The 27,862-nt window shown below is 35.4% G+C and overlaps 1 protein-coding gene across 2 annotated transcripts; it reads right to left on the bottom strand.

The window, feature by feature from the left end:
• Window positions 1-8,068: 8,068 nt before the first annotated feature.
• Window positions 8,069-27,351, bottom strand: LOC110937772 (suppressor of mec-8 and unc-52 protein homolog 1). Of its 2 annotated transcripts, XM_022180231.2 has the most exons (17): window positions 27,094-27,338; window positions 26,558-26,768; window positions 26,328-26,480; window positions 26,184-26,232; window positions 24,125-24,208; window positions 23,937-24,040; window positions 22,502-22,588; window positions 22,368-22,421; window positions 22,142-22,237; window positions 20,657-20,784; window positions 20,392-20,518; window positions 19,255-19,314; window positions 19,047-19,154; window positions 18,274-18,374; window positions 18,066-18,117; window positions 8,782-8,847; window positions 8,069-8,182 (listed from the first exon to the last, which is right to left on the bottom strand). In XM_022180231.2, the coding sequence occupies exons 1-16, from the start codon at window positions 27,120-27,122 to the stop codon at window positions 8,797-8,799; spliced, it is 1,494 nt and encodes a 497-aa protein (XP_022035923.1). In that variant the 5' UTR covers window positions 27,123-27,338; the 3' UTR covers window positions 8,069-8,182; window positions 8,782-8,796. The 2 variants fall into 2 exon arrangements, with proteins under 2 accessions (XP_022035923.1, XP_022035922.1); XM_022180230.2 differs by lacking the exons at window positions 8,069-8,182; window positions 8,782-8,847 and adding an exon at window positions 15,519-15,934 and having other exon boundaries at window positions 27,094-27,351.
• Window positions 27,352-27,862: the final 511 nt, after the last annotated feature.

Below are 27,862 nucleotides of genomic sequence, written 5' to 3'. Positions count from 1 at the left end.
AGTCGTATTATGTTCGTTCATTGTTCATGTATAGTATTGGTTTCCATCGCGGGCCCTTTCGGCATGTATGCGAAGATTTGGGTTAATACTCCCAAATATCCTAGACTATGTATATTTGTATCGCGGCCACCCTGGCATTACTTGCGAAGATTTATTCTCTATAGTTCGCAGCCTCCCCGAGGCATGTGTGCGAAGAGCAGTCATAATTATCGCAGCCAACCCTTGGCGTGTGTGCGAAGATCAGTTCAAGTAGGTATACTAGTCTAGCCGTATCTTATCATTTACCATCCTCACCCTGAGGACTATATCATTAGGTTCCATTAACTAAGTACGCACGAAATAATCATCCAATCCCATTCCCACCCTGGGAACCCCATGCCTTGGCTGTGTGAACTCACCTTGGGTTGCTCGGCAGATACACAAAGAAAAGAGTTCTTGAACTAAAGTGGTCAACCACGTCCTAACAGGGTTACCATACGAGTCAGGTTTTGACTTAAATAATGCACGTATAAATCATAGCAGACACGTATATATATCATAGCAACACGTAATCAGTCCAAGCATAACATTTTCCACTTGTGCGGTTCGGATGGTTGGGCCGTTGAACTTGTGCGAGCCCAACCATCTTGTGCAATGTACATGTCTAAGCCCAAACCATACCCGGCCCAGCATATCATAACAGATCAAAACACGTCGGCCCAAATAACATAAACAATCCAAATAACTTCTCGGCCCCATAAGCTTAAATGACTTGTGCGATTGTACCGGCCTTGTGCGAGTGGGCCTTGGGCTTACTCGGTCCAATAACAAAACAATAATTACTTAACATAGCTACGGCCCAACACTTGACCAAGATCAACACTTGTGCGATCCGTGAGGGCTTGTACGATCCAGTTGCCTTGTGCGATCCGAGAGATCTTGTGCGACAGGCAACCTTGTGCGATTGGCTTTGTGTGTCCGGCTTGTGCGGCCAGATCAGCTTGTGTGACTGATCCATTTGTGCGAGTGGACATCTTGTGCGACCAAAATGCCTTGTGCGACCGGTTAACAAACTTTCGTGAATCAAGCAATCAGTTACAATTTCAATTAATTCTTTTTGACCAATTCGATAGTTTCCATATCTATGATTATCAATCAATAACATCAACAGTTTCTATTTTCATCATGATCGATCAAAACATAGTTCTTAACACATAATCCATATGAACTCTAATCAAGGCATGAACAACAATCTAATGATTCACATGAACAAGCAACCGATTACTCCATCATAACCCGAATCACTAGCACAATAATAAGTTAACAATACCAATCCTTCAAACAAACAATGGATCAATATCTAAATCTAACCGATTCATATCATAGCCGATTGCATTATTATTACACCATATCACCACTCAGCCGATAACAATTTACAGCCGGTTTCTATGTGTTCGGCCCTAACTTAAAATCATGCAATTTCAATTTGTAACAACATAATCAATCATGCTAATCAAGAACCCTAGATTATCATGCAAGGCTATAATAATACACATATCAAACAACTTCAATACGTAATTAAATACTCAAACACTAACCGATTAGATTAAAGTCGAACAAAGAGAAGGTGAGCCGAATGAAGAACAAGATCCTCGATCCGAATGGTTGTTCGCCGTCGGGTTTGAGCGAGAGAGGAAGAGAGAGAGAGAGGAAAGCTAGGGTTTTGTGAACTTGTGTGTGTGTGTTATGTTTGCAACAATTGAGAGAACAACTCCCTAAGGGTGTTTGTTTGCGTGAAAGGGGAGTGGGCCGAGCCCAACTCGGCTGCCTCTAATCCGAATACAATGGTACGGCCCAAAGGCCTTGTGCGATCGATGCATGTTGGTTCGGTTCGTGCAACATTCTCATAACATAACATACACACATAATGCACATAATAACATCACATTCATTAAATCAAAGTATCACATAGGCACGTAACGTTACATCAAAGTAGGTCTAAAGTTCGAGTTGTCACAGTGTGAGACTTCGTAGCCATCAATGCCTAGGAAGAAGACTAGAGGAGAGATGTGGGAGTTCATCAATGCATAAAACATGAGGTCATTTATATAATGATATTAAAAATAAATAAAACTAATTTTTTTTATCAATTTAATAATAGTTTTGAATATTGCACCGTGAGACTGTAGTAATTAATAAGAAACCATTTATTCCATATTTTAGAAATATATATATATATATATATATATATATATATATATATATATATATATATAGGGAGGGGCTCATGCGAGAACCACCCTTATTGTGAGAACCTTGAGAACCAATGTGAACACAACCTAAAATAGCTAAAAAAAACCTAACCCCCACCCCCCCCCCCAAAAAAAACCTAAACACCCCCCCCCCCAAAAAAAAAACCTAACCCCCCCCCCTCCCAAAAAAACCTAAACCCCCTCCCAAGCTAAATGCTAAAAAAAACCTAAAAAAAACCTAACACCACCCCCCCCCCCCCAAAACCTAAACCCCCCTCCCCCACCCCCCAAAAACCTAACCCCCCCCCCCCAAGCTAAAATGCTAAAAACTAAACCCCCAAAAAACCTAAAAAAATCTAAAAAAAATCTAAAAAAATCAAAAAAAAAATGTAAATTTTTTTTTTGAATTTTTTAATATTTTTTATGTTAAAATCGCTACTTTTAGAAGAAAAAAAAATTTTTTTAAAAAAATTAAAAAAGAAAATTTTTTTTTGGCTTCGAAAAGTAGCGATTTTTTTATAAAAAAATATTAAAAAATTCAAAAAAAAAATTTTGTGTGATTTTTAGCTATTTTTAGGCATTTTTGGTGTGTTCACATTGGTTCTTGCGGTTCTCACAATAAGAGGTGGTTCTCGCATGATCTTCTCCCTATATATATATATATATATATATATATATATATATATATATATATATATATATATATATATATATATATATATATATATATATATATATATCATACGGTCAAAGCCACATTTCAAATATCACAAGAGATATAAAACTTTATTTAATTACTTATAAAACAATGAATACAAACTTAAATTATTTGATATCAAATAGAAGTGTTACAGCTATCTGTAATTTATCAATATAAATAGTTAACACAAAACATAAACAGAAATGGAATATAGTTTGTGACTATTTTAAGCACACTATACTGCAGTTATACAAAAAAAAATTGTATATCTCTCATATAGATACTTGATGTTAATATTGAATTACATCCCCTAGTTATAGCTATAGTAGGTAAACCCAAAATTATATTATGGAATATAATTATATGATACAATGTTGAATACTCCTTATGATCAAAGGTACCATTATTCATTATAACCTATCATGGGAAGATGAAAAAAAAAGTTATCTATGAATTATTATATATATCAAAAGATAACGTACGTTTGCGCCAGTGTACTTTCGTTTTTTATGGTTTTCTACACAACACTTTTTTGCTTTTCACTTTTGACAACAATAATTATAGACAGGTGTTTGTCTATTATGTTGCCATCAAATGATATTCCATCTATCAATCACATTCAAATATTATCACTATATATGCATTAAAATGAATCATAAGATATGTTTGGTAATTTACATAAGAAAATAACCTGCTTCATGTCATGTTAATTAGTAACTTTTTTATGGGTTTTTTAAAAAAGAATTAAATTTTACTTCAAATCCAAAGCTTATCATTTACAAAATTGTTTTCTTTTTTGCTTTTTTATCTTTTACAATTTAACTTGACAATTTTTTTTTTATTTTCAACTTTGGTCTAATATACTTTCCATCTTTCGCAAATTTAGTTTTACGTTTCATTCAAATGCGAGTTAACATGACGCAACATGCGTGTGTGGTTCAATATTTTTATGTTTCGTTCAAAATTTTGTGAGTTAACATGGCGCAACGATCATGTGTGGTTCAACATTTTTACGTCTATTTTTTCGCGTTTAGCAGATTCGTCGCAACGCACGGGTTCTAGATAGACTTAATTATTTGTTTCACCTTTGGTCTAATATACTTTCCATCTTTCGCAAATTTAGTTTTACGTTTCATTCAAATGCGAGTTAACATGACGCAACATGCCTGTGTGGTTCAACATTTTTACGTTTCGTTCAAAATTTTGTGAGTTAACACGGCGCAACGAGCATGTGTGGTTCAACGTTTTTACATCTATTTTTTCGTGTTTAGCAGATTCGTCGCAACGCACGGGTTCTAGATAGACTTAATTATTCGTTTCAACTTTGGTCTAATATACTTTCCATCTTTTGCAAATTTAGTTTTACGTTTCATTCAAATGCGAGTTAACATGACGCAACATGCGTGTGTGGTTCAACATTTTTACATTTCGTTCAAAATTTTGTGAGTTAACACGGCGCAACGAGCATGTGTGGTTCACCGTTTTTACGTCTATTTTTTCGCGTTTAGCAGATTCGTCGCAACGCACGGGTTCTAGATAGACTTAATTATTCGTTTCTATATTTTACGTTTCGCTCTAATTTTTTCGCATTGACACGCCACAACTTCAGTGTTGGTGGTCGTTGACGATGGTGTGGTACTTGTGCTATTTGATACGGTTTTACGCTCCCGCCGCAACACGCGAGGGCCTTAATTCTAGTTATGAATTATAAACTAAAACCCCTACTTTTTTAAGCCTAGGGCTATCCTACGTAAATTAAATGCATGAAATGAAAATGAAAACTAAAGGCATAAGAATCAAAATCTTAAAGTCAATATAGATATACACGTGTAACTAGAATGATCAAATGAATTATTTCAAAGTTTGTACGTGTACTCTTAGTAGCGTAACCTCAAACCTATTAAATTAACTGAAAGGATATTAAGAATTAATAAAATTTAAAAGATTGCTTTAGTAGATCGAGTAAAAGCAAGTTTTGAAATCCAAATGCACCAATTTACCAATTTCTTTTATCCCTTCTGGTTTGTAACCAGATGACCATAAGACTTCATACTTTCATAGTTTTATGAAATAACTGATGTTGGAATTACTTGTAAAGATTTCTATTAAAATACTTAGCAATAAAATAAATGGTTAAATGAATATGATGGATATTCATGATTAAATAAAATCATTTAATTTTTTTTTTTTAGGTTTGGGATAGTTGGACTAGTTAGAAAGGTCTAACTAAATGTTGAAAGCATTTCTACAAATCTTAAGTATTAAGGCATGTCCAGAATAGGTCTTATGCCTGGGAATAATTAATATAAGATTATAAGATTAACAAGTCATATTAAGTTATAGGATTGTGTATCCTAAATTATAAAGAAAAGTATTCAAGTCAGCTGACTAATGTATAATAGTTAAATAATACAATATTAGTAAATGAGTTGAGTTGATGTTAAACTTACCTTAGGAAGTTTTGAAGTTCTCATACTTTAAAAAGATTATAGTAAAGATAAAAGAGATGAGATTGAATTGTGATATGGAGATGAAAACTCTCGTAAAATAATTGTAGTAATAAAATATCAGTGATGTAACCGTGACACAAGTAAAGTCGGTTACGTGAATCTATAAAAGATCTATTTAATTAAATACTTGAAAAATAGATCCCGTATATATACGAAGTAAAGTATTAATCTTAATATAATTTGAATATAAAATAGACATACTTTGATAGTATAGGATGAAGTATGCTACATAAGGTTTGAAAAAAAATCACATTTTTGAACAGAGGGCAAAATCGTAAATTAATGTTATGTACTATATCCTATATATATCTGCTATATTATTATAACTAAAGTTTTCAATTACAGAAAGTAATTTATGTATAGTATATATCTCTTGGTAACCCATAAATACAATGTCAGGAGTCACATATGCACATAGTCTTCTAAATAATGTCTCTCAATCTTAAATGTATATTATAATGGATTCTTATAAAGGAAAAGGAAGGAATGTGATAATTAGAATAGATATATAGATGGTTACTTGAGGAGAAATTATTAAGGTAATATAAATAGTGAGTCTGGTATAGTTTAACCCATTAGTTAAAAATGAAATTGTTCTTATGAGTCCAGAAAATTTATATTTGGAGTAATTTATTTTCCGTAAACTTTTAATTCCAAAATATTATATTTGACAAGAAATTTATTTCAATATACTACTTTTATAAAATGATAAAATAAAGTCATGGAAGTAAGCTTGATGATTGGTACCATCGGATGTATAGTTATTATTTTATATATGTGTGTATATATTTCGTAAGTTTAATAGTAACTAAAGATTTGAAATTTTATACACATATATGCATATACCCAATAGATTTCTTGATGATATACCCAACATAATATCTTCTGTAAGATAAACATAAGAGAAAACATCATTGGTGATCCTTATGAAAACATGAAGTCATATAAGAATAAATCCTGAAACGTATTATGTTTTAAAATACCATCTGTCTCAATAAAATATTCCGTGCATCGGAATCTCATAATATATAAGCATTAGCTATAAGCATACTTATTACATTAAACCTAGCTATAGTATCAATGGAGACAATGATATATTTGAAACTCTATTCTCCAACCAAAAGAAAACCACAACCATAATAATATCTATGCTTTAATGAAAGAGTTACGATATTGATATTCACTAGTAACAACCAAGACAGTATTTAGACTTGAACCTAAGGAGAATGCCTTAGTATAAAGCTTTGAGATAAGCCAATTACTTGCATAGATAAAGTGTGATGGTTATTGGTATCCCGTGAAGATGATGACTAGAACAGTGCAAGTATGATAAATAAGCGATAACAACTGGCCACTGTTATTTCTTGTTTATTAATACTACTCGGTTCTAGAATATGATCCATCATGAGAATACTAATTTCCTTGTTTCGTGATATAAGTAAAAATAAATGATGCAAATCATGATGTGAGAAAATTATGTTTATGGGAAATACAATGATAACTACCTCTCCGGCAAGCCTGGGTATGATGTGGTATACACTCCAGCTTGTCCGGGTGAGATGGGGTACCTCTCCGGCGAGACCGGGTGAGATGAGGTATATGTTATGATAATGAAATTCCCTAAATAGTACCATGACTTGATGTCTGACCTGTTTTTGGAAATATGAATCTGTTAAAAACATTGACCTGATAAATGGTGTGTATATTACAGTATGTGAAATATATGATTATATAGATATGTATATCTATGTGGAAATTCAAAGACCATATTGATTGACAATTAGGGATAAATCACGAATAAGTGTGTCAATGATAATTTGGTTTATTAAGAATCTCCCGCATACGTCTATAATTCCAATATCAAACACTATTTCATTTGATCATCAGTCTCGAAACTCGTACGACAAGATGAACGACGAGAACCCTATAAGTTGGGACGCCATGGAAAGTATAAGATTCCCTTTGCGATTATTAATGCATTAGGAAGCTTGTAACCAAAGGTTGTGCTAAGTCACAAAACATCTAAAAACTTATAGAGAGTCGTTTTACCTTTATTAAGAGCTCATGAGAAGATAAGAGTAACCACGACTAGAACTCTCTTCCCCTATGATTCTACTAAGATTTACCATTCGGAACCCTTAAATTTATTTAAAATGACAGGAATACATACCTAACTGATAAATCTGTAGTTGTACCTCTTTAAAGTTATAGAAGTAAATGAACAATTTAAATCCATTAAAAGATCATACAAATTAAAGATAAGAATCTAAAAGTATAGAGAATAGTTCTGGTGGAAGTAAAGTAAAATTCAAAACCAGGACCCGAATCTACCTGGAAACTAAACTAACTAAATATTCATCCATATTTCAGGAAATCTCGAGGACGAGATTTAAAACAAGGTGGGGAGGATGTAACATTCCCAAAATTTTTATAGAAAAACTTATGTTATTAAAAGGATGCATCATGGGTAAGTTGACCAAGGGAAATTGTTACACCCTTATATTTATACTAGAATTAATAGCTAATTTATACCAAAAGATAACAATTCAACATAAGTTTCAAAAATGTTACACTTCTTAGTCTACTAAGGACTAAGATAGAAAGTACTAAGTGTGTTTAAGAAATTGTTTACAACCCAAGAACAACAATTTAACAAGTTCAAACATAGCGGAAGCTTCGAAGTGGAGTGTTCGGTTCATCATCAAGTCGCTTGATCGCCATCCCTGTGACCACCTAATTACCTATGAATCAACAAATAAGTCATTAGCTATGACGTTTATGAATGATAAGATTTCAAGGTTTAACTTCACTTTGAAACAACAAAAGTATAAAAGTTTTCCAGGCTCCACCGTAATTTACGGTGCCACCGTAAATTACGGTGAGTGCTGGAAATTCTTGGATCCACCGTAACACAGTAGAAAACCACCGTAAATCATTGGTCTCTACCGTAATTTACGGTGACACCGTAAATTACGGTAGCACCTGGGAATCCATGTTTTTGTTTGTTTGAGCGATTCAACCAAAATCCCAACTCTCGGGTTTCAACATTCTGCATCATCAATGTAGTAAAAATCTGATATTTCTAGTACGTCACAATATAACCACTACATACATCAATTTATCATGTTTGGAATGTACATCATGTTTTACTTGATTATTTGACCCGTTTGGCTTGTCTACGGAATTCCTTCCTTTATGACAACTACCAACGAGTTTAATTCGTTATTCAAACAAGTATTCAATACAACAATGCCTTCGCTTCAATTCAAAATAACTAGTAACTTTGATAATCAACTACAATGATCTAATTTCACATAGTGTAACGAGTCATGTTACATACCTTGGCGCACGCCCTTCAAACGAGAATCACCACCGGCTTGTCCGCTCGACGTCCTTGTATCTTGTCCTATAGAGTTCATTTACAAAACATGTTTAGAACCCTCTTAGACATCATTTCGCATAATATACCGAAACATCTTAATTAAGCGTTAAAGCTTCAAATTTCTATTTGTCAGCCTTCTTTGAGGCATTTCTACAAACATCAAGAGGGCAGAATTTCTATATTATTCATATTCATGTTTATGGATTGCTTAGTAGTTAATTTAACTTCAATTAAGCCATCATATATCATGTAAACATCACATCTTTTCTGGAACTATCTTCTAAGGTCGAATTTTACTAGTATAACCACTAAGAACCCTAGAATTCATCATCATCTTGTAAAACCCACAACCCACCTTCAAGGTGTTCATGGAGTTTTCTGAATTTGGTCATGATTTCACATGTAATTGGTTGAGTCTAACCTCTAAACACCAAATAGATTCTAAACTAACCAAATAACACTCATGCAACATCAATTTTCCAGATTTCACAACATCATGGGAAATTCAAGCAAAGAATTAACACAAGTTTTTACATACCTTGGAATCCTCTCGTGATGGGATCACTAATCTATGTTTAGATTTCGTTTTTGATCAGATTTGAGCTTTCAATTTGATGTTTTTGTGAGTTTAGGGTTTTGGAATCGGGGTGTCGCCCCCTTCTGCTTTCTGATCGACCAACACTCCAAATTTTGGAGTGTTTGGTTACTAATTGTGATTTAGTTTTAACTTTTGACAATTCCAGCCCCTCAACTTTGTTCTACACATTATTTAGTAGGCTTTAACCTTTCATGAGTTATTTCTAGTCTATCAACTAACTAGGTTAAAAGTTTCTAGTTAGTAAACTCCCGTTTATTAATAATTTATAATTTTAACATAAAGTTTTATATTTTCGGGGTGTTACAGAAATAGGAGGTATATTGGGCAAACGTATGAACCATTTAATAATTAAATTATAAAAATACATTATATTTGAACCTACTCTGTTTTTAATGAAACTTGGTTCAAAATGTAGATAAAAATATGCTCGTCCTAATGGCATATTTATTATTTTATAAAACGTCATATTTTAGAAGTTATACGCGCCAAATAAGTGAAGCAATTGAATTAATTATAAAAAAATAAAATAATGTAATCAAAACTAACAAATTGAAATAGTTAGGGTATGTTTGGTATGGCGTAATGGAATAGACGGGGGAATGGAATGTATGAGGTAATGGAATGGACGATGTAATGGAATGGATCATTACCATTCCATGTCTTGTTTGGTTACCATGTGAGAATGAAATGAATCATTACTTTGTGTTGTTTGATAGAAAAGAATAGACGAAGTAATAAAATCGGTGATGAGCGACGGTAGTCGGTGGTGATAGGTGGCAATGGTAGCGATGGTCGGAGGTGGTGGCAGTAGGTGGCGGTGGTGGGTGGTGGCGAGTGACGGCGGGGGCGGAGGTGTGGATGGTGGGTGACGGTTGGTAGCGGCGGAGGTGGGTGACGACTGGGGTTAAGGTGGGTGGTGGCGGTAAACAGCTGGGGTGGAGGTGGGTGGTGGTGGTGGCGGCGAAAGTGGGTGACGGCGGCGACGGTAGTCACGGCGGCAGCTATGGTAGTAGTGGTGTCGCCCGTGAGTAAGTTATTAAAACCAATAATAATAATAATAATAATAATAATAATAATAATAATAATAATAATAATAATAATATATTTTCATTCCTTGAAGGAATGAAAAAAAAACACCACCTTACTAAGGAATGAAAATTATTATATTTGGAAGGTTTACATTCCTTGTGGAATGCTCCATTCTATTACCACTTGACAACCAAACATGTTTCTTTTCATTCCAATAGAATGATCCATTCCATTCCGCTTTCTATTCCTTCGTACCAAACGCTACCTTAGTTTTTGTGTACAGTATATTGAATATACAAAGGTGTACGTGGACACCACAACTAAGATTGAATTTCAATTGTTACGTGTTTGGATTGGCGTAGACTCCAAGCTACCATTCACTATAAATAGAATGCATTCTCCTTCATTTTTCGGTCTCCTCTTTCGTTCTCTATGTACTTTGTTTCTATGATTTTATTTACCATCTCTCTCACATATATTCAAATTTTATTTAGTATTCCACACCATAATATTTTAAAAGCCTTGCCTCGTTTTAAGTGTTTTAACCCTTGATCACTGATGTCCTGTCCGACTGACGTAGGGCCCCGTAACGTATGTCAAGGCTCTGCCTAAATGCGTTGGGGTTCTGTCTCGTGACGTAGAGATAAAGTAGAATTGTGTCACTATACTTAATGTGAGTGCACTAGATATTTTATTAAATAATCCAGGAGTTGTACCCAAAATATATCAACCCTCCAAAATATTTCTGACACCCCTAATATATTTAGAATACCCCTATATGTTTTTAAATACACCCCGTATGTAAAAACCGAGCCCAAAATACAATATAACAATAAAAATAAATGAAAAACAAGAAATAGCAAGTTGAGGCGGGCCGCGTAGACCCACCCCAACCTTTACGCGGGCGGTATTAAGATTGATACCGGATTCCTTTGATTTTCTTAAGTTCAAGCGGGCCGCGTAAGCTACCCGTTAAGTTAACGCGGGCCGCGAGGGACTAAAAAGGTGGCACAGCCCGGTGCGGCCACGTGTCCCAACACCCGGCTAAGCTAGTTGTCGACTCAGCACAGCTACGCGTTGACCCAGCTTTGACGCGGGCCGCATAAGCTTTGTGCTTATGTTACGTGGGCCGCAAGAGACCCAGGATCAGGCACTATATAAAGGAGGCATCGGCTGTCCATTTCAATTCGTTCACAATTCATTCTCGCTCTCAAAATTCTGAATTAGAGTTATTATACTCGGGTATTATACCCCTAATTAGCGAAGCTCTGCCTCGTTGTAAATATCATAACCCCTGGATACGTATTAGATACTCTGCCCGATTGATCGAGGGTTCCGTAACGGCTGTCGTGGTTCTGCCCGACGTAGTCGTTGGAATACCGTCTCGGGAGGGTATTACTAATGTTAAAATGGGTTATTATACTAACACGTGTGCATTGTTTATTTAATTAGATTATAACCAGGAAGTCACAAAGGAAAGCCCTATAAAAGCAATGTGAGTTGATCCACTTTTTGTAAATCTTTTTGTTAACTGTTTTTACAAAACCTTAAATATCTTTCTATGCGAATGACAGTTATTGAGTATTTGTAAGAATACAATTACAGTCGGTAAATTTGGGGTTTTGTATACAAAATTTGTTACCACCTGGTAAAGGAGTAACATGACCATAAGTCGGAACGACATTACCGCGTGGTGGTAATTGATATAACTTGGAAACAAATGTAATTGCGGATGCGCCCTCAATACTGTTCACTGTGACTTTTTATTTAAACTTGATTAAACTGGGATTTACTCACCAGTATTTCCTGCTGATAAAATGTTTTTAAACACGTGTTTCAGGTAACTTAGTGTGAAGCCAATAAGAGCCAGCTGGAGAGCACTGAAGGTTTGAAAAAGTGGCTATAAAGTTACCTAAGATAAAATAGATGTTTTTATTAAATAAAATAGGATTTATTCCTATGAAAACGTGTGTACTGTAAAACTTGGGTTTTATCCCATGTGTTTAATATTATGAAAATATGGTGGTTTTACTCTGATAAAATATTTCCTAACTACGGTCCTGATGAAAAATTCTGCTGCCAAATTAGACAATACGCGATACCACTGAAACTGGCTCACGGCCGCCCGTTCCCGTGTTTGTATAAGGGATCGGGGGTTGTGACACCCTATCCCCTTGGCTCCACTGAAAACAAACTCGGCCTAATAAAAGAAAATGCTCATGAAGGGGACGGATTGGGGACTTATGCTCTATCAAGGAACGGGCGAGTTCTTGGTCGAAGACGAAGTCTTCACCAAGATCGAAAGACATTGTCTGGTCCTTGAACCGCCATCTCATGTCCTCTGGAAGGCAACGATCATCCAGCCAAAGAAAATTGTCTTTCCAATTCTTTAGACTGGACCTTTCGTCGGACGAAGGGGGAGGAATGCCTTTCCGGTGGGCAAACGTGTACCAATCCCCTGCGGTAATAAACTCGTAAAAATACCGGAAGACGTTTAAGTCTGGTCTCCGATCCAAGGCCCTACATGAGATTTCGAAATGGTTCACACGGCTTAGGCCGAACGGATTCACTTGACTAATGTGAACTCGAAAGAATTAGAGTACCCTTATCAGAAATCTCGAAAACGGAACCCGATAATTTGCAAAATTGCAAACACGGGTATAAAGGGGAAACTTCCCTTGACGAAAAGGGTAAATAGTTTCGTCCTTAGAGGGCAGAACCGGGTTCAAGTCCAAAGGAATATTATAATCACGAACAAACTTATTCAACTGTCGTTGAGTAAGCACGCTTACACTCTCCGACATATTATCCTTACCAGGGGCCATATTACATAAAATGAAAAAGGACGCACCTTAAGGAAGAAGAAACTATAGAGGATAACAATGAAGAAGAAGAAGATAAGAAGAGAAAAGGGTAAAAAAGAGACGGTAAAGGATGATTTTATAGGGGTTTTGAGTCGGTTAAAGCGCAATCAAATCAAGCCGTCATTTCAAACTGAAATGCTTGCGGTTCCCAACGTGGGGTTCCGCAACAGTCACATGTAGGTGACTGACGGTCAAATCCCTAAGATCACCCACACCACACCACATCAGCACCATTCAGATCGTACCACGTCATTTAACTCGGACCACTCAGGCAAAGACACGTCACACGAACAAAACAGCTCATGCCAACATTTTGCTAAGTCCCTTACGAAACTTAACAAACTGGGGGACTTGAAGATACATATCCGAGGCCGGACATGACCCATCAGGGACGAACGTCTCAGGATGTCCGCCCCCTTACCTGAACGAACATCACAAGGAACGTCCGTCCTCTGCATAGTTCCGAAGATGAACCGCCGTTCAAGTGCGTATGGACGAATGACGTCATCTCAGTTGACCACTATAAATACCTCATCAAAGTACAACGCCAAGTACGATTTTCTGAACCTTCATCCCTATTTTCTCTCTCTACTTTCTGTCTCTTCCAATACTTATCCTCACACCGGAGGGTGGTCGCAAAGGGGCCCTCCCATCTCTGCGGCGAGCCTAACGGTTTTCTGTTTTGCAGGAACTTTTCCCTAGCTCTCCTACAAGATCCAAACCCTCGATTACAGGCTCCGGCCTAAGCTCGATTCTTTGGTTCTTCAATCTTGAATGCCATTTCTTGATTGGATCATTTCTTTCAAGGTTTTGTATAGGAGAATCTTGAACAGTGTTTCTTGACTAGATCACTTCGGGTCTTATGAGACCAAGGGGTGTGGGGATCGCCCCCCCCCCCCCCCCCCCCGGCTTTGGGTCGTCGCCCTCGTCCCACACCGCCCCTCCTCCTCGTCGCGGCGCAACCGGCAAAGTTTGGACGTTTGGGACGAGCTTGAATGTGGCCACCCCATATAGAGAGAGAGAGAGAGAGAGAGTTGAAATTGTTTTTGTTTTAATTATTTAACTAAATAAAAGTAATAATAATAATAAAGGGAGGGAGGACTATCCTCCACACCCTTAGGTAGTCCCCAAGGGGATGGTCCTCCATCCATGCTGACGTGACGCCTACGTGGCGGATAGTTCCCAAAGGGACTACCCAAACCACACCCATGGTTTCGGTACTTTGCAAGTCTTTGTGGGCTAATCATGAATGGTATTTCTTGATTGGACCATAGACCATGTGGGTTTCCGGAGTTTTTAAGATCGTGTATGCTAATCTTGAACGGTATTTCTTGATTGGATTATTATTTTGAATCATGGATATTCACTTTTTTTTTAAAGATTTTGTAGGTTAATCTTGAATAGTATTTCTTGATTGGACCATTTCGGGTCATGTGGGTTTTCGGGCATTTCAAGATTTTGTAGACTAATCTTTAGATAATCTCCGATCATATTCATTGATCGGAACATTTCTCTTATTTATGGGTTTTTGGATTTTCTTGTATTCAAGATTTTGTAGGTTGAACTTCGCTCGCTTCTTGCTAAGAACTTTTTTGGCATTACAAATTTTGAATTTTGTCAGCCATCAACTTTCAAGGTGCACAACTAAACCAGATTGGTTCCAGAATAGGTTTCTTAGCCGATTTGAATCCAATTCGGAAATCGGTTTTGATTGTATATACTTTGAATCCGGTTGCAATAACCGCTAGTTAAATAATAGGCTGAAATCAGTTTTCAAGCCGATCCAATCCAGTATGGTTTTCCATACAATAGTCTGGGCCGATCCGTTTTTGACTTTGACTGACTAAATTCAAACAGGTTTTAAAATATATCCACTTTGGCCCAAAACCCAGTCTGTGCACCTCAAATCAAAATGGGTTTTCTTGGTTTGTATCTCTGATTCATATGTGCTTATTTGAGTTTTCAAAGATTTTGTAGGCCCATATTAATGGGTTTTACATAAAGACAGATAGTTCGAATTATGTGATATTTTATATTTTGTTTGATGTTTTGTTACATTGGTGAATTTTTGTATTTTGTTTGTAGTTTGTATCTAAGAAAGAAAAAAAAAACAATAAACAAATGTTTTCAAGTGAGATAGATATGAATAAGATGTGATAGGTTTACAAACTTTAAAGATAAATATAGAGAAATATGACATCTAGTTAAATCATAAAGATAAAGATTCTGCCGTAAATGCTCTTATGTATGACAACTAAAACAATAACCGTTGTATCATTTCAATGCTTTAACTTGAGGCTTTTACTTCACGAACCTATAGACGATGACGCATTCTATGATCATCTATATAAAAAAAAGACTGGAAAAGCAATTCATCATGTAGTTGAGATAAAAAAAAAAAAAAAAAAAAGCAGACTAATAAATCAAAATGCATCAAAACAATGTTACACTAATGGCAAATGAAACAAGGCTCATGCAAGAAAGGGTAAAAACGTAAAAAGGTAGTTGAAAAAGAAAGGCTTTATGGCTTCCATAGTTTCATGGTGCAGTCTTCACTATATGTGGCTATAAGATTCCTATGAGGATGATGACAAATACCGATAACGTCCTTTTCATGCACCTGCAAGTGATAAATACAAGATTCCGGTGAAGATAGTGACCCGGATTTTCACATTATTGAGGTGTACTTAGATTGAAAAATGGGCGGGTGGGTGAGTGATAAGTCAAAATGGGTCAATTGTGTGGGTCGGGCCGCGTTGACCCAAAATATGTTTTGCCAATTTTGTGTCAACTGTCCACAAAAATGTAATTTTTTTAAATATAAAACCTAAAAACCTGTTTGAAAATTTTGACCCATTATTAGAGATAAAACATAACCAGATGATTATTTTTTATCATATAGTTTAGTCACTGTGGAATCATATCTAAGGGAAAAGATCAAATAGAAAGTTTATTTTAGCTAGGAAGTGTAGGAAGCAATAGGATTAGGACATGTGGCAACATTTAAAATAAAGAAAAAGGGTATTTTAGTCAATCCAACCCTTTCTTCTTCCTTTTCAAAACCCAGTAACTTCAAAACCCACCATCTTCAACCATTTCTTCACTTTCTATCTCAATAATCACTACATTATAGTGCGATTTTCATCACCAATCAATGATTCAAACACCCGATCAACGTGTTCTTCAGCTTTTTTGAAGAAAACCCAGTTTAATTTCATACAAAATCTTGTTTTTTTCCGGTGATTTTGAAGATAATCACTTGATCCGTTCGATTCGAGGGCTGATAAGTGTTTCAATCATTCAATTCGTCAATTGTTGAAGAAATCACTTCGATCCGTGTAAGAAATTCTTTAATTTCATTTTTACGATCTGGGTTTTTGATTTAGTCATTGCGTTTTACGATCTCGACGGGGGTCCAGGGGCAGCGCCCCTGGTAACGTGGTCCCAGGGGCGGCAGCCCCTAGCGGGGTCCAAGGGGCAGAGCCCCTGGCTGGGGTTGAACTCTGGAAACTGCATTCGTAAACTGCTGTAATAAAATTGCATCAGAAAAATTAATTTTCTGTAAATTGCCTCTAGAAACTGCATTCGTAAACTGCATTGGTTCAGACAGTTCACAGCACAGACAAAACTATTGTCATGGTTCAATGCGTTTTAGAGACAACACTTTGGTGTTTTTATGCAATTGCGTTTTAGAACTAAAACATTTTTATGTGTTTTCTGGCCATTGCGTTTTAGGTAAAACACTTTTTTAGGTGTTTTCAGTCCATTGCGTTTTACATAAAACACTTTCTTTTGTTTTTTAGGCAATTGCGTTTTAGAATGAGTCATTTATAAGTGTTTTCTGGCCATTGCGTTTTACAAATAAGACATTTTTTTGTGTTTTTGGTGCATGGCGTTTTAGGTAAAACACTTTTTTATGTGTTTTCAGTCCATTGCGTTTTAGAAAACAGACATTTTAAGTGTTTTCTGGCCATTGCGTTTTAGAAATAAGACATTTGTATGTGTTTTTGGTGCATTGCGTTTTAGATAAAACACATTTTTATGTGTTTTTAGTCCATTGCGTTTTAGAAAGTACATTTTCTTTTGAGTTTTTAGGCTATTGCGTTTTAGAAATAAGACATTTCTTTGTGTTTTCTGGCCATTGCGTTTTACAAATAAGACATTTCTTTGTGTTTTTGGTGCATTGCGTTTTAGAAAAATGTCATTTTTTAGGTTTTTTTTTCATTGCGTTTTACGTAACTGGGGGTATTTCTATTGCGTTTTACGCAACTTGGGTTTTAAATTTTTTTTTTTGAAAATATAGCAATAGTATACTTGTTTTAAAGATAAAAAAAACGCTCGTTTTTTTGGTGCAATTTTTATAAAAAAATAATGTCGTATGAAAGAGTTATTAACGTTTAAAAAATGGGGGGGAATTGGAGGAGAGAGAAACTATTGCCTTGCATTGACTAGAATACCCCTAAACAAACTCACGCGCCTCTTTTCTTCCCTTCAATTTCCATCATTTAATCTTAGCCCTTGATTAACTAAATGGATGGTCAAGGTCACTTCCTAGCCTTCTTAGCCATATAAACTTCCTATTGTATCTCCACCCTCATATCTAATGCATAAGTTATATACAAATTTAGAGAAAATAAGTACAACGGTGTTGGCGGGTCGACCCAAACCGTAGTCTTTTGACCCATCACCCGACCCGCCACTTTGCCATCTCTAATTCACGATAATCATTGTAAAGAAGATGAAGAATGTACCTTCATCAAGTGCTCAAGTTTGCCAGATTGATGGCTGAAACAGTACAAGTTCCTGCAAATAAATTCAAAACGTAATTAACAATAACTTTGATTTAAGAGAGAAATAAACCAAAATTCAACCCATATGATTTGGTTTACCTAATGGTAAGTGCATACTGCATACACCATAACCATTAAGTATAAAAAAGCAAAATGGGTAAAACCATACCTGTCTTCACCAATACAATATATCCATTCGCCTTTAGGTGATATACAAGCCGCAACAAAATCTCCACCCTCCCTTTTACCAGACGAAAAACTTCTCACAACCTGCATTAAGCCAACAAACAATCATCTTCATTTTTGACATAAACATATTCAAGAACATTATCTTTTATAACTAATTTCTGTGCTATTATCATTTGACTCGTTTGAGATTAAACAGATCCCAAATTGACCCGTTAGTAAGTAGATATATAAAAATTGCCGCCTCTATTGTGATGCATCTACACTATGGATGTGAAGTTCTGACACGACCTGAAAACACAAAACACGACACGAACCTAACACGAAATTCACAGGTTTAAATTTAGTTGTTTCAGGTTGAACCTGCCAACACGTTAAGCTAAACAGGTTGGGTTCGTGTTTAACCCATTTATGTTATATTTAAGTCTTTTCATAATGTGTTTATGTCATAAGTTAAATTGGTTGGGTATTTTAAGCGATAATAATATTAAAAGAGTAATTTTTGTTATATACATTTGTATTTTTGTCTTAAATTTTTATTTTGAAAATATTAATGTGTGAAAAAACATAGAAATAAAAGAATTCAGGTAGAATATTCGTGTTGTGTTAGGGTTCATGTCTTACACAATTTCCGGGTTCGGTGTTCAGATTCGTGTAAATTTTTCGGGTTCGGGTCGGGTTGGACCCGCCCACCCGCGAACACCACCCATTCTACACAACATACTGAGAAAAAAAATATGATAATAATAGATCTACCTGTCCTTGAAGAGTCATAAGGTATATAGATGATGTCTTGTTACAAACTATAACATGGTCCGGATTTTTGGGTGACAGGTGGACGGAATTTACAGACGCGTCACCACCCTGTAGATCAAAATAAACGACACTATAATCAAACCCTGTACGCCTGTAGTATAATGCAAAATTACACAAAGCAGGAAGAAAATGAAGTAAATAGCAATACCCTCAAAGGAGGCGGTGGCTTGAATGTTTGAAGACAATCGGTAGTCTTTAAATCCCAAACCTGTATAAAAAATAAGAAATAAATAAGAAGAATATACACTTGCAGGCAGGGGTCCAAAAAGTAGGGGTGTACACGGTTCGGTTCGGTTCGGTTTTATGGTAAAACTGAAACCGTAGCCGAAATGCTAGGTTTTTGGTTAATGAAAACCGTTCGGTTTCGGTTCTTTCAGTTTCAGTTTTTTCAGTTTTAGCAATGTTTGGGTTTTTGGAACAAATTTACGTAAGATTCAAAAATAAAAAAGTATAATCCATGATTCAAGAACCTTTATTAGATGTTTACATTTAAGTTATTATTTTTAACCTTTTTAATTAATATTGTTCTAATAGGAAGGTTTGTATCATGTTCACATAAACCTAACATTCTAATCTATTTTTATGTTTCTCCAAAGTTTATATTAAGACATTTTCTTTTATAATTTAACGCCCCGCTTGCGGTATGGTATGCGCATGCGCATATAATGTATATATGTGTGGGCGCTAGGGGGGCAAAAGTGAAAGTGCACTAAATTTAACGTTATTTTACTAATTTCGAGAAAATAACGTTAAAAGAGGGGGATGGTTAATTATGCATCATGTGGTGGCGCTGATAGCCGAAAGACAAGGGGGCACATGCACTAATCGGCAGGTGTCTCAATTGCTGAGTGTTATATGCCTTATGTCCAAGGCTTGATGCAAAACTACTATCGAGCCGGGGGTCTCACTAGAAGCAGCCTCTCTATTCCTACGGGGTAGAGGTAAGGCTGTCTACATCTTACCCTCCTCAAACCCTACCTTAGCTTTGCTATTGGTGGGATTTACCGAGTATGATGATGATGATGATTTTCTTTTATAATTTATATGTTTTTATTATAAAAACATAACATTCAAGAATAAATTAATAATTCCTAAATCAATATATAACAAACATCAAAAAATGTTTTTTAGGTTATTCGATTCAGTTCGGTTTTATTCGGTTTTCAAAAAATGTAAAACCGTAATTGAACCGTAAATTTCGGTTAGGTTAAATTGGTTATTTTGATTTCGGTTGGGTTTTTCGGTTTTCTGCTCACCCCTACCAAAAAGTAAGAATATGTCTAACCTTCACTGTACAATCACTTGATGCTGTGATGATTCGAAGTCCATCACTTGTGAAAATGGCATCATTTACATATGAAGAGTGGCCACGAAATTCCTTCAACAACTTTCCACCTTTGATCCCGTGAATTCTGATATAAATTTAGCAACGATAATATCAGTTCCTCGTATGTGAATAATCAATGTCCAATTGTTTGGTGAATGTGTATTTAAGGAATTGAAAGATAAAATGACCAACAAGGGCATTATTGTGAAAATAGAAAAGATACCTTGCAGTTCCATCAAACGATGTGCTTAATATCTGACTTCCATCCCGGGAAAATGCAACACTTGTGACACCCCGAGAATGAGCGTTTTCAAGACGGCGCAGGCATTGACCGTTTCTTATTCTCCAAACCTTAAATCATGTTTAAAAAAAATATTCATTACTAATTTCCAAAAATACTTCTAATATTTCATAATATCACTAGATTGTTGCCATAGGCCGTGCATTGCGGCAGCGACGCCCAAGGTTTAAAAAAACGGAAACGAGTTTCGAGGCGTTTTCCCTTCGCCTCATGAGGCATAAGTATCGAGGCGGAACGAGGCGTAAGGCTGAGGCGGTATTAATAAATAAATATTAAAATTATATATATCATAAAATAATAAATACTAAACATCAAAAAAAGAGTTTTCTTCAGTAGTTAAAAACATAAAAAAGATTCAAATTTCATCAAATACTTGACATAAAAAAGCTATTTAAGAAAAGCGCACATAGAGAAAAAAATATAAAAAATATGTTATGCTTTGAAAATAAATAAGATTCCACATATAAAATTAAAAAAAATATTATATATGCCATTTGGTTGAACTCATGCGTGCCCGCACCTGCGGACACGAATGCAGCTCCGAAAAAACCGGGCCCGCGTGAGGCAGTTTTTTATTTTTATACGCAACAACTCTAGCCTCGCCAAATTAGTTCCGCCGGCCGTTTTTTTAAACCATGGCGACGCCTTAGTTGTTTATAGCCGGTGGCATGTTATGTGATGCACTATGAAAACTTGTGTTTCGATGTATCCGATATAACTCAGTATATATAACACATATAAGCATTGTGGTTACAAAAGAAACGAACTCGAACCCGGGTTGGTTCGTTTAGTGAGGATTCCACCTAACCACCACACCAGCCTTACCATTGCATCAAGGCTTAGCGACGTCAAAACATACAGTAACTCGAATTTTTATCATTGAATGACAACGTATTATATTTGACCCGACTCGTTTCCAAACACAGTTTACATCAAAACGTAGACCAACCGAAAATTTACGCAAAAATAAGTATGAAAACATAATATATTATATTATATTATATTATATTATATTTGACCAGACTCGTTTCGAAAAAAAAAATTATGTTGAAATGTGAATTTATACCAACACGTACATTAAAACAAGCACGTGGGAAAATATTTTTTTTTTAATTTACGTCAAAACATAGACCAACTGAACACGTACATAATAAAAAGCATGAAAACGCGTTTGAGTTGACACGACTCGTTTCAGAAAAAAATGAAATCAAAACGTGAATTTTAAGCTAAAGAATGAAAATACGTGATAAATATAGCCACGTGATAAAATAGTTTTTTTTTCTTTTAAGCTAAAGAATGAAAATATGTGATCGTTCGGTTCGTTTGCAGCCCTATATATATATGAAGATGTCCATTTTCTTATGAATTAGTTGTATGTAAAAGAAAATCACAAAAAAAGATGCTTACTTTAATCTTTCCATCCTGGGATCCAGAAGCAAGCATCTCTGAATCTCTACTAAAATCAATGCATAAAACAGCATCATCGTGCATCATAAAAGATTCCTGCACAAATAAAACTTAATATGTTAAACTACTTTGAGAATGCATATCAAAGGCATGAGTGTAAACTTGCATTTAAAATTAAAATGTATTTAAAATAAAATAAACAACATTAAAACTAACTAGAACTCACTTCTGCTTGGTACTGAAGATCCTTTTTAAGTTTCCCACTTATATGGTCCCAAACCTGATATTAAAAGTAATTCGGCTAATTTGATATTATCAACAATTTAAAAATAAAATAAAAAAGTTTTTAATCAGACGAACCTCGATAAACCCGTCAACAGAGCACGAAACAAGAAACTGCCCATCCGGTGAAAACCGAGCGTTTTCGGGGTGACTTTTCTTTCCAAACTGCAACACAAGTATTACATAACATCAAAAAAATATATATTTTTGTCGCAAATTACATGAACTTTTTTGTCTGACTGCAAAAATTACCAAAAAAAAAAAAAAAAAAAATTCCTTCAGTGTGCGAAGATGAGAAATTACTACCGGTATATAGCATGGTTATCAAAAGCGTTCGCCTGGTGCGCCTAGGCGCAATTTTCAGGCGAGGCGCAACCATACCGCCTTGTGCCATTAAAGGCGCGCTTCTGGTAAGCTTCCGGCCAAAAAACGACTTTCCGGTGACTATTCCGGCCGGATTCCTAACCAGTTTCCGGCGAACTTTTGCAAAACCAGTGCCATTTTCCGTCTGGACAGTGGTTGTGAATGGATCATCGGAGAGCAGAAATTTGATGAAGATGAGAAGAAAAATAACGAAAGACAACGTGATTTACAGAAAAGAGGAGTATGTGTTTTGAAGAGGAGAGCAGATTTTTGCTTAAAAACTATAACCTTAACAGTGTTTTATTTAATACACCTACAAGATATATTTATCATCTTTTTCAATACGTAATACATTTTTTTTTCATTAATGTGCGCTTTTTTTTTCTCGGGCCCTCGCTTTTTTTGCGCTTTGCGCCTAGGCCCCAGGCGAGGCCTATGCGCCTTGAGTGCGCCTAGCGCATTTTATAACTATGGTATATAGTATATACTATCCATTATGATGTAACGTCTGTTGATCTTTTTAAGATTTAAGATAATAGCAACCTTCAGAAAAATTTTAAGACAACGATGACCAATCCTTTGTAAAAATTTATGATAATATGGCATTATATTATATTATAGTATATATAACAAAGTTCATGCTTGTGAATAGTGAAGTGGTGCTAAAGTGCACCAACTCCCTTTGCTAAAATAAGCCGCTCCATCTACACTAAAATGAGCCGCTTTTATGGTTTTTGTCTTTTTGTGTTTTTTTTAACTTTCAATCGCACTTGTATACTTTAAATAACACGTGTCCATTAATTCTTCTGATTGCCAGTATTGTACTTTTGGGGTTTTTCCTTTCGGTTGCTATACTAAGTGTCGGTACCGTATCAATACCCGTGTTTTGTGGTTTTTGTCTTTGTGTGTTTTTTTAACTTTCAATCACACCCGTATACTTTAAATAACATGTGTTCGTTAATTATACCGATTGTCGGTATTGTACTTTTAAAGTTTTTCCTTTCGGTTGCTATATCGTTACCGTAACGTAACGAACGGATCTGACACCAACTGGATTCCCACCGCAACGCGCGGGAGAAATTTACTAGCTATTAAGAAAAACAAAGATGGAATCATGAAAAATATTTACTAGATAATATTTATAAATCACCTTAATAGTATGACCAAGAGTTGTTGGGTACGTATCATCTACATCTTGCTTCATAGCAGCTGTTCCTCGAAACAAATCAAACTGTGTTCCAGGTGGAAGTAAACCTGAGAGTTTATATCAGTAAACAAAATTAACATTTAAAAATATAATAGTTCACATCGCATCGAGCAAAAATATATAGTGTCAACCTTGGTGTTGTTGCCATTTTAAAGCTTGACCAATTAGAGCCATTAAACGTGATGGTGGAACCACAGAGACTTCTGCAGCAATAGCTGAAAAAGAAATTAAAAATCATATATTAGATTATATTCTGATATAGTGATATCATTAGGCTTACTATGAGTTATTAATTATTGTAAAAATTAACATAGAAAGGTCCAAGTATTCAACCTTTTCAATAAGACCATATGCCACTCATATATTGTAACTACTTTATAGGCCACTAAAGCATGTATCTACATGTGTCATTTAAACCACTTGTGGCCAAAAATACATCTCGTGTCGTGACGAAAAGGCGCCTAAGAATTTTAGAAATATACCTTGATGAGGTGGCAATATGTTATAAGTAGGGCTGCAACCAATAATACATCTCGTGTCGTGACGAAAAGGCGCCTAAGAATTTTAGAAATATACCTTGATGAGGTGGCAATATGTTATAAGTAGGGCTGCAAACGAACCGAACGTTCAGCAAATAGTTCATGAAACGATCGGTGGGAAGTTCGTTTGTGTTCGTTTGTTTAATAAATGAACAAACACGAACAAGAAATTCCGTTCCTATAGTTAAATAAACGAACATGAGTAGATGGCGTGTCCGTTCATTTATGTTTGTGAACGTTCAGTAACGTGTTCGTTTGTATTCGATAGTTCATTGGTGTTTTTAATTTTTATATTTTATTTAAATACTTCAAAATTTCGACAAATGGAATATTTAATAAGTATTAGTGTATTATATATTCTGTTCAAGAACAGTTGTTTGTGTTTTTGTCCGTTTTCATTTGTATTCATGAACGACATTTGTGTTCGTTACCTAAAATTAACAAACAAACACGAACACGTTCATTTCCTTAACAAACTAACACGAAAACGAAATCTCATCGCTAAGTGTTCATGAACAGACGAACACGAACAAGGTCTTGTTCACATTCATTGGGTTCGTTTGCAGCCCTTGTTATAGGTTCAAAATTGTTGTTTTTCCAAAACAATTATAGGCATTTTCGTCATGTGGCATATTTTTGGTCGGAATTGGTATAAAAGAAACAAGACACATAGTTACATACTTGGGTGACCTATAACGTGGTATTGGGGGATGATGTATGCACATGCCACCCAAGTATTTAAAGTATTCACTTAGGCCAACCTTAACTGAAACAACTTCAGAGGCTACCCAAATAACATTGTGGTTTCAGTTATGCAAACTAAACATTTTTTAGCTAGAAAACTGACCAAAAGCCCATAAATTTAAAGCTTTTGTCACATCTAGAGTTTGTAAAATGCCAAAAGTGTCGATGAATACACGCAAATATATATATATATATATATATAAATTCATCTATAGTGGGTTCTGAGTCGACTGATGTGCAATTTTGTCACTTTGTAACTTTAGATGGGACTAAAGCTTCAATTTTATGACTATCTACAAGTTTCAAGCAATTTTTTTTCATCGGAATCAGCATCAACGAAACCAATATGATACTTGGGTGAGTTGTTTTGGGCATAGTGAATTCTTTGAATACTTGTGTCGCCTATTTATACATCAACCAAACCCTAGCTTCAATATATGGATGGTCATAAAGAAATAGTAAATAAATACTTGAGTGTTCTCCGAATAATTATCCCTTTTGGAGTAAAGTACACGGATGGTCTCTATGGTTTACCAAAATTTTGGATTTGGTCCCTAGCTTTCCAAAAGTACATAATTGGTCCTTGTGGTTTGCACTTTGTAACGCATTTAGTCCCCAACCAACAAATCTAAAGGTTTTAGGAGATCCAAGTTAAGGACTAGATGCGTTACAAAGTGCAAACCACATGGAGTCAGGGACCATCCATGTAACTTTTGGAAAAGTTGGGGACTAAATGCATTACAAAGTGTAAACCACCGTGTACTTTTGAAAAACTAGGGACCAAATCCAAAATTTTGGTAAACCACAAGGACCATCCGTGTACTTTACTCTTTATTCTATTATTATAGACCCCACAATTCCATAAGTACGACATCTAGAAAGGATAAAAGATGTATAAAGTATAAACCTTGAGCAACTTGTGCACGTCGTTTCTCCTTCGTTGATTCTTGATAAGCCTAAATAACAAAGTCAGTGAAACAAATATCACAAATAGCACACTCCCGGAAGTTAGAAGACATGAAACAATAAATTTGGAATTTCTAAATTTAACCTCATTGGGATCAAAGTAAGTTCGAACTAAAAGATGCTCAAGTCTCAAGTATCTTTCTGGTTGTTCCTGTTTCATGACACTCATTGCTTGTGTTTGCCTCAATATCGCACGAGCAGTATCCATTTCACGAAGTTCAATCATTTCTAGAACAATCTAGAACAGATTAATATACATTAGCACATACATAGCTCAAAGTAGGAAACGTATACGATGATAGAAAATGTACCTACCTGCTCGTATAGGTCTTCAAGTTTCTTTCTTGGAAGCTTAAGTTGTGCGACTTGAGGTATTATCGTATCCCATCTGCCACTGTTGATATCGGCTACAAATGTTTCAAGGCTGTCTACTGTATTTAAAGATACTTGACATTCACTTTGGAGTGTTTGAAATGTTTGATGCAGAGAGTTCTCTTTGCAGAATTGAAGAACTATTTTAATCACACTGCAACCAAAATCATATATATAAATCACATAATATGATTCCAGATCATAGTAATATCCATCTCTTTAATAAAGCTTATTGACACTTGATCATATAATCAGCTTCTGATTATACTTACAGTAGTTAATAATATCTGGAAAATACCCTAATCTGAGCCTTAATTATGAGAAAATCGAAACGAAATTAGGTTTTGGTAAACAATTAGCAGTAATTCAGTCGTTCGTAATTGTTCTAAAATTTGGTAATTGAATTGTTTTTGTTCGGAATCAATTAGGTAAAACTGGTGAACATAATATTGATGAAGTAATAATGTATTTGAACTTACTCTCGAGCTTCGATTTCTAGGGCAGACATCGTCTCTACCGGTGGAAGAAGGGTTTAGGTTGAACGCAACACAACAATGGAGTTTCAGAAACCCAGACACACTACGCAACACAACAATGGAGTGCCACTTGAGGTATTAAACGTTTAACGACCTCGTTTCGTTTATGTTTATGGTTTGGTTTAAAAATCCTGTGAAGAGACCAAATTTGGTGTTATCGGGCCGAATATAACCGACCCGACGTAGATGAGAGACGACTGACAGGTGAAGAAAATCCATAAAGGCGTGTGAACTGAGGGGGTGTTTGGCCTAGCTTTTTATTTTTTTGACTTAAGTTATGCTTATAAGGGAAAAGTTCTTATACAAATAATCTTAATATACTAAACATATAAATCGAAGAAAAATTCAAAAACACAAGGTGACATTATCTAAACCCACCCCTCCCCCCCCCCCCCCAAAAAACCTAAAAAAAACCTAACCCCCCACCCCCAAAAACCTAAAAAAAACCTAACCCCCCCTCCCCCCCACACCCCCCACCCACCCAAGCTAAAATGCTAAAAACTAAACCCCCAAAAAACCTAAAAAATCTAAAAAAATAAAAAAAACACACAAATTATTTTATTTTATTTTTTTAGCATTTTTATTAAAAAATCGCTACTTTTAGTAGCAGCAAAAAAAAATCTTTTTTTTTCTACAAAACGTAGCGATTTTTTTATAAAAAATATTAAAAAAAATTATGTTTTTTAGGTATTTTTGGTTGAGTTCACATTTG

The sequence above is a fragment of the Helianthus annuus genome, chromosome 16, assembly GCF_002127325.2.
Source record: "Helianthus annuus cultivar XRQ/B chromosome 16, HanXRQr2.0-SUNRISE, whole genome shotgun sequence".
Taxonomy (NCBI): Eukaryota; Viridiplantae; Streptophyta; class Magnoliopsida; order Asterales; family Asteraceae; genus Helianthus; species Helianthus annuus.
The sequence above is the reverse complement of the archived record's forward strand: the minus strand, read 5'-3'. Positions and strand labels throughout refer to the sequence as shown.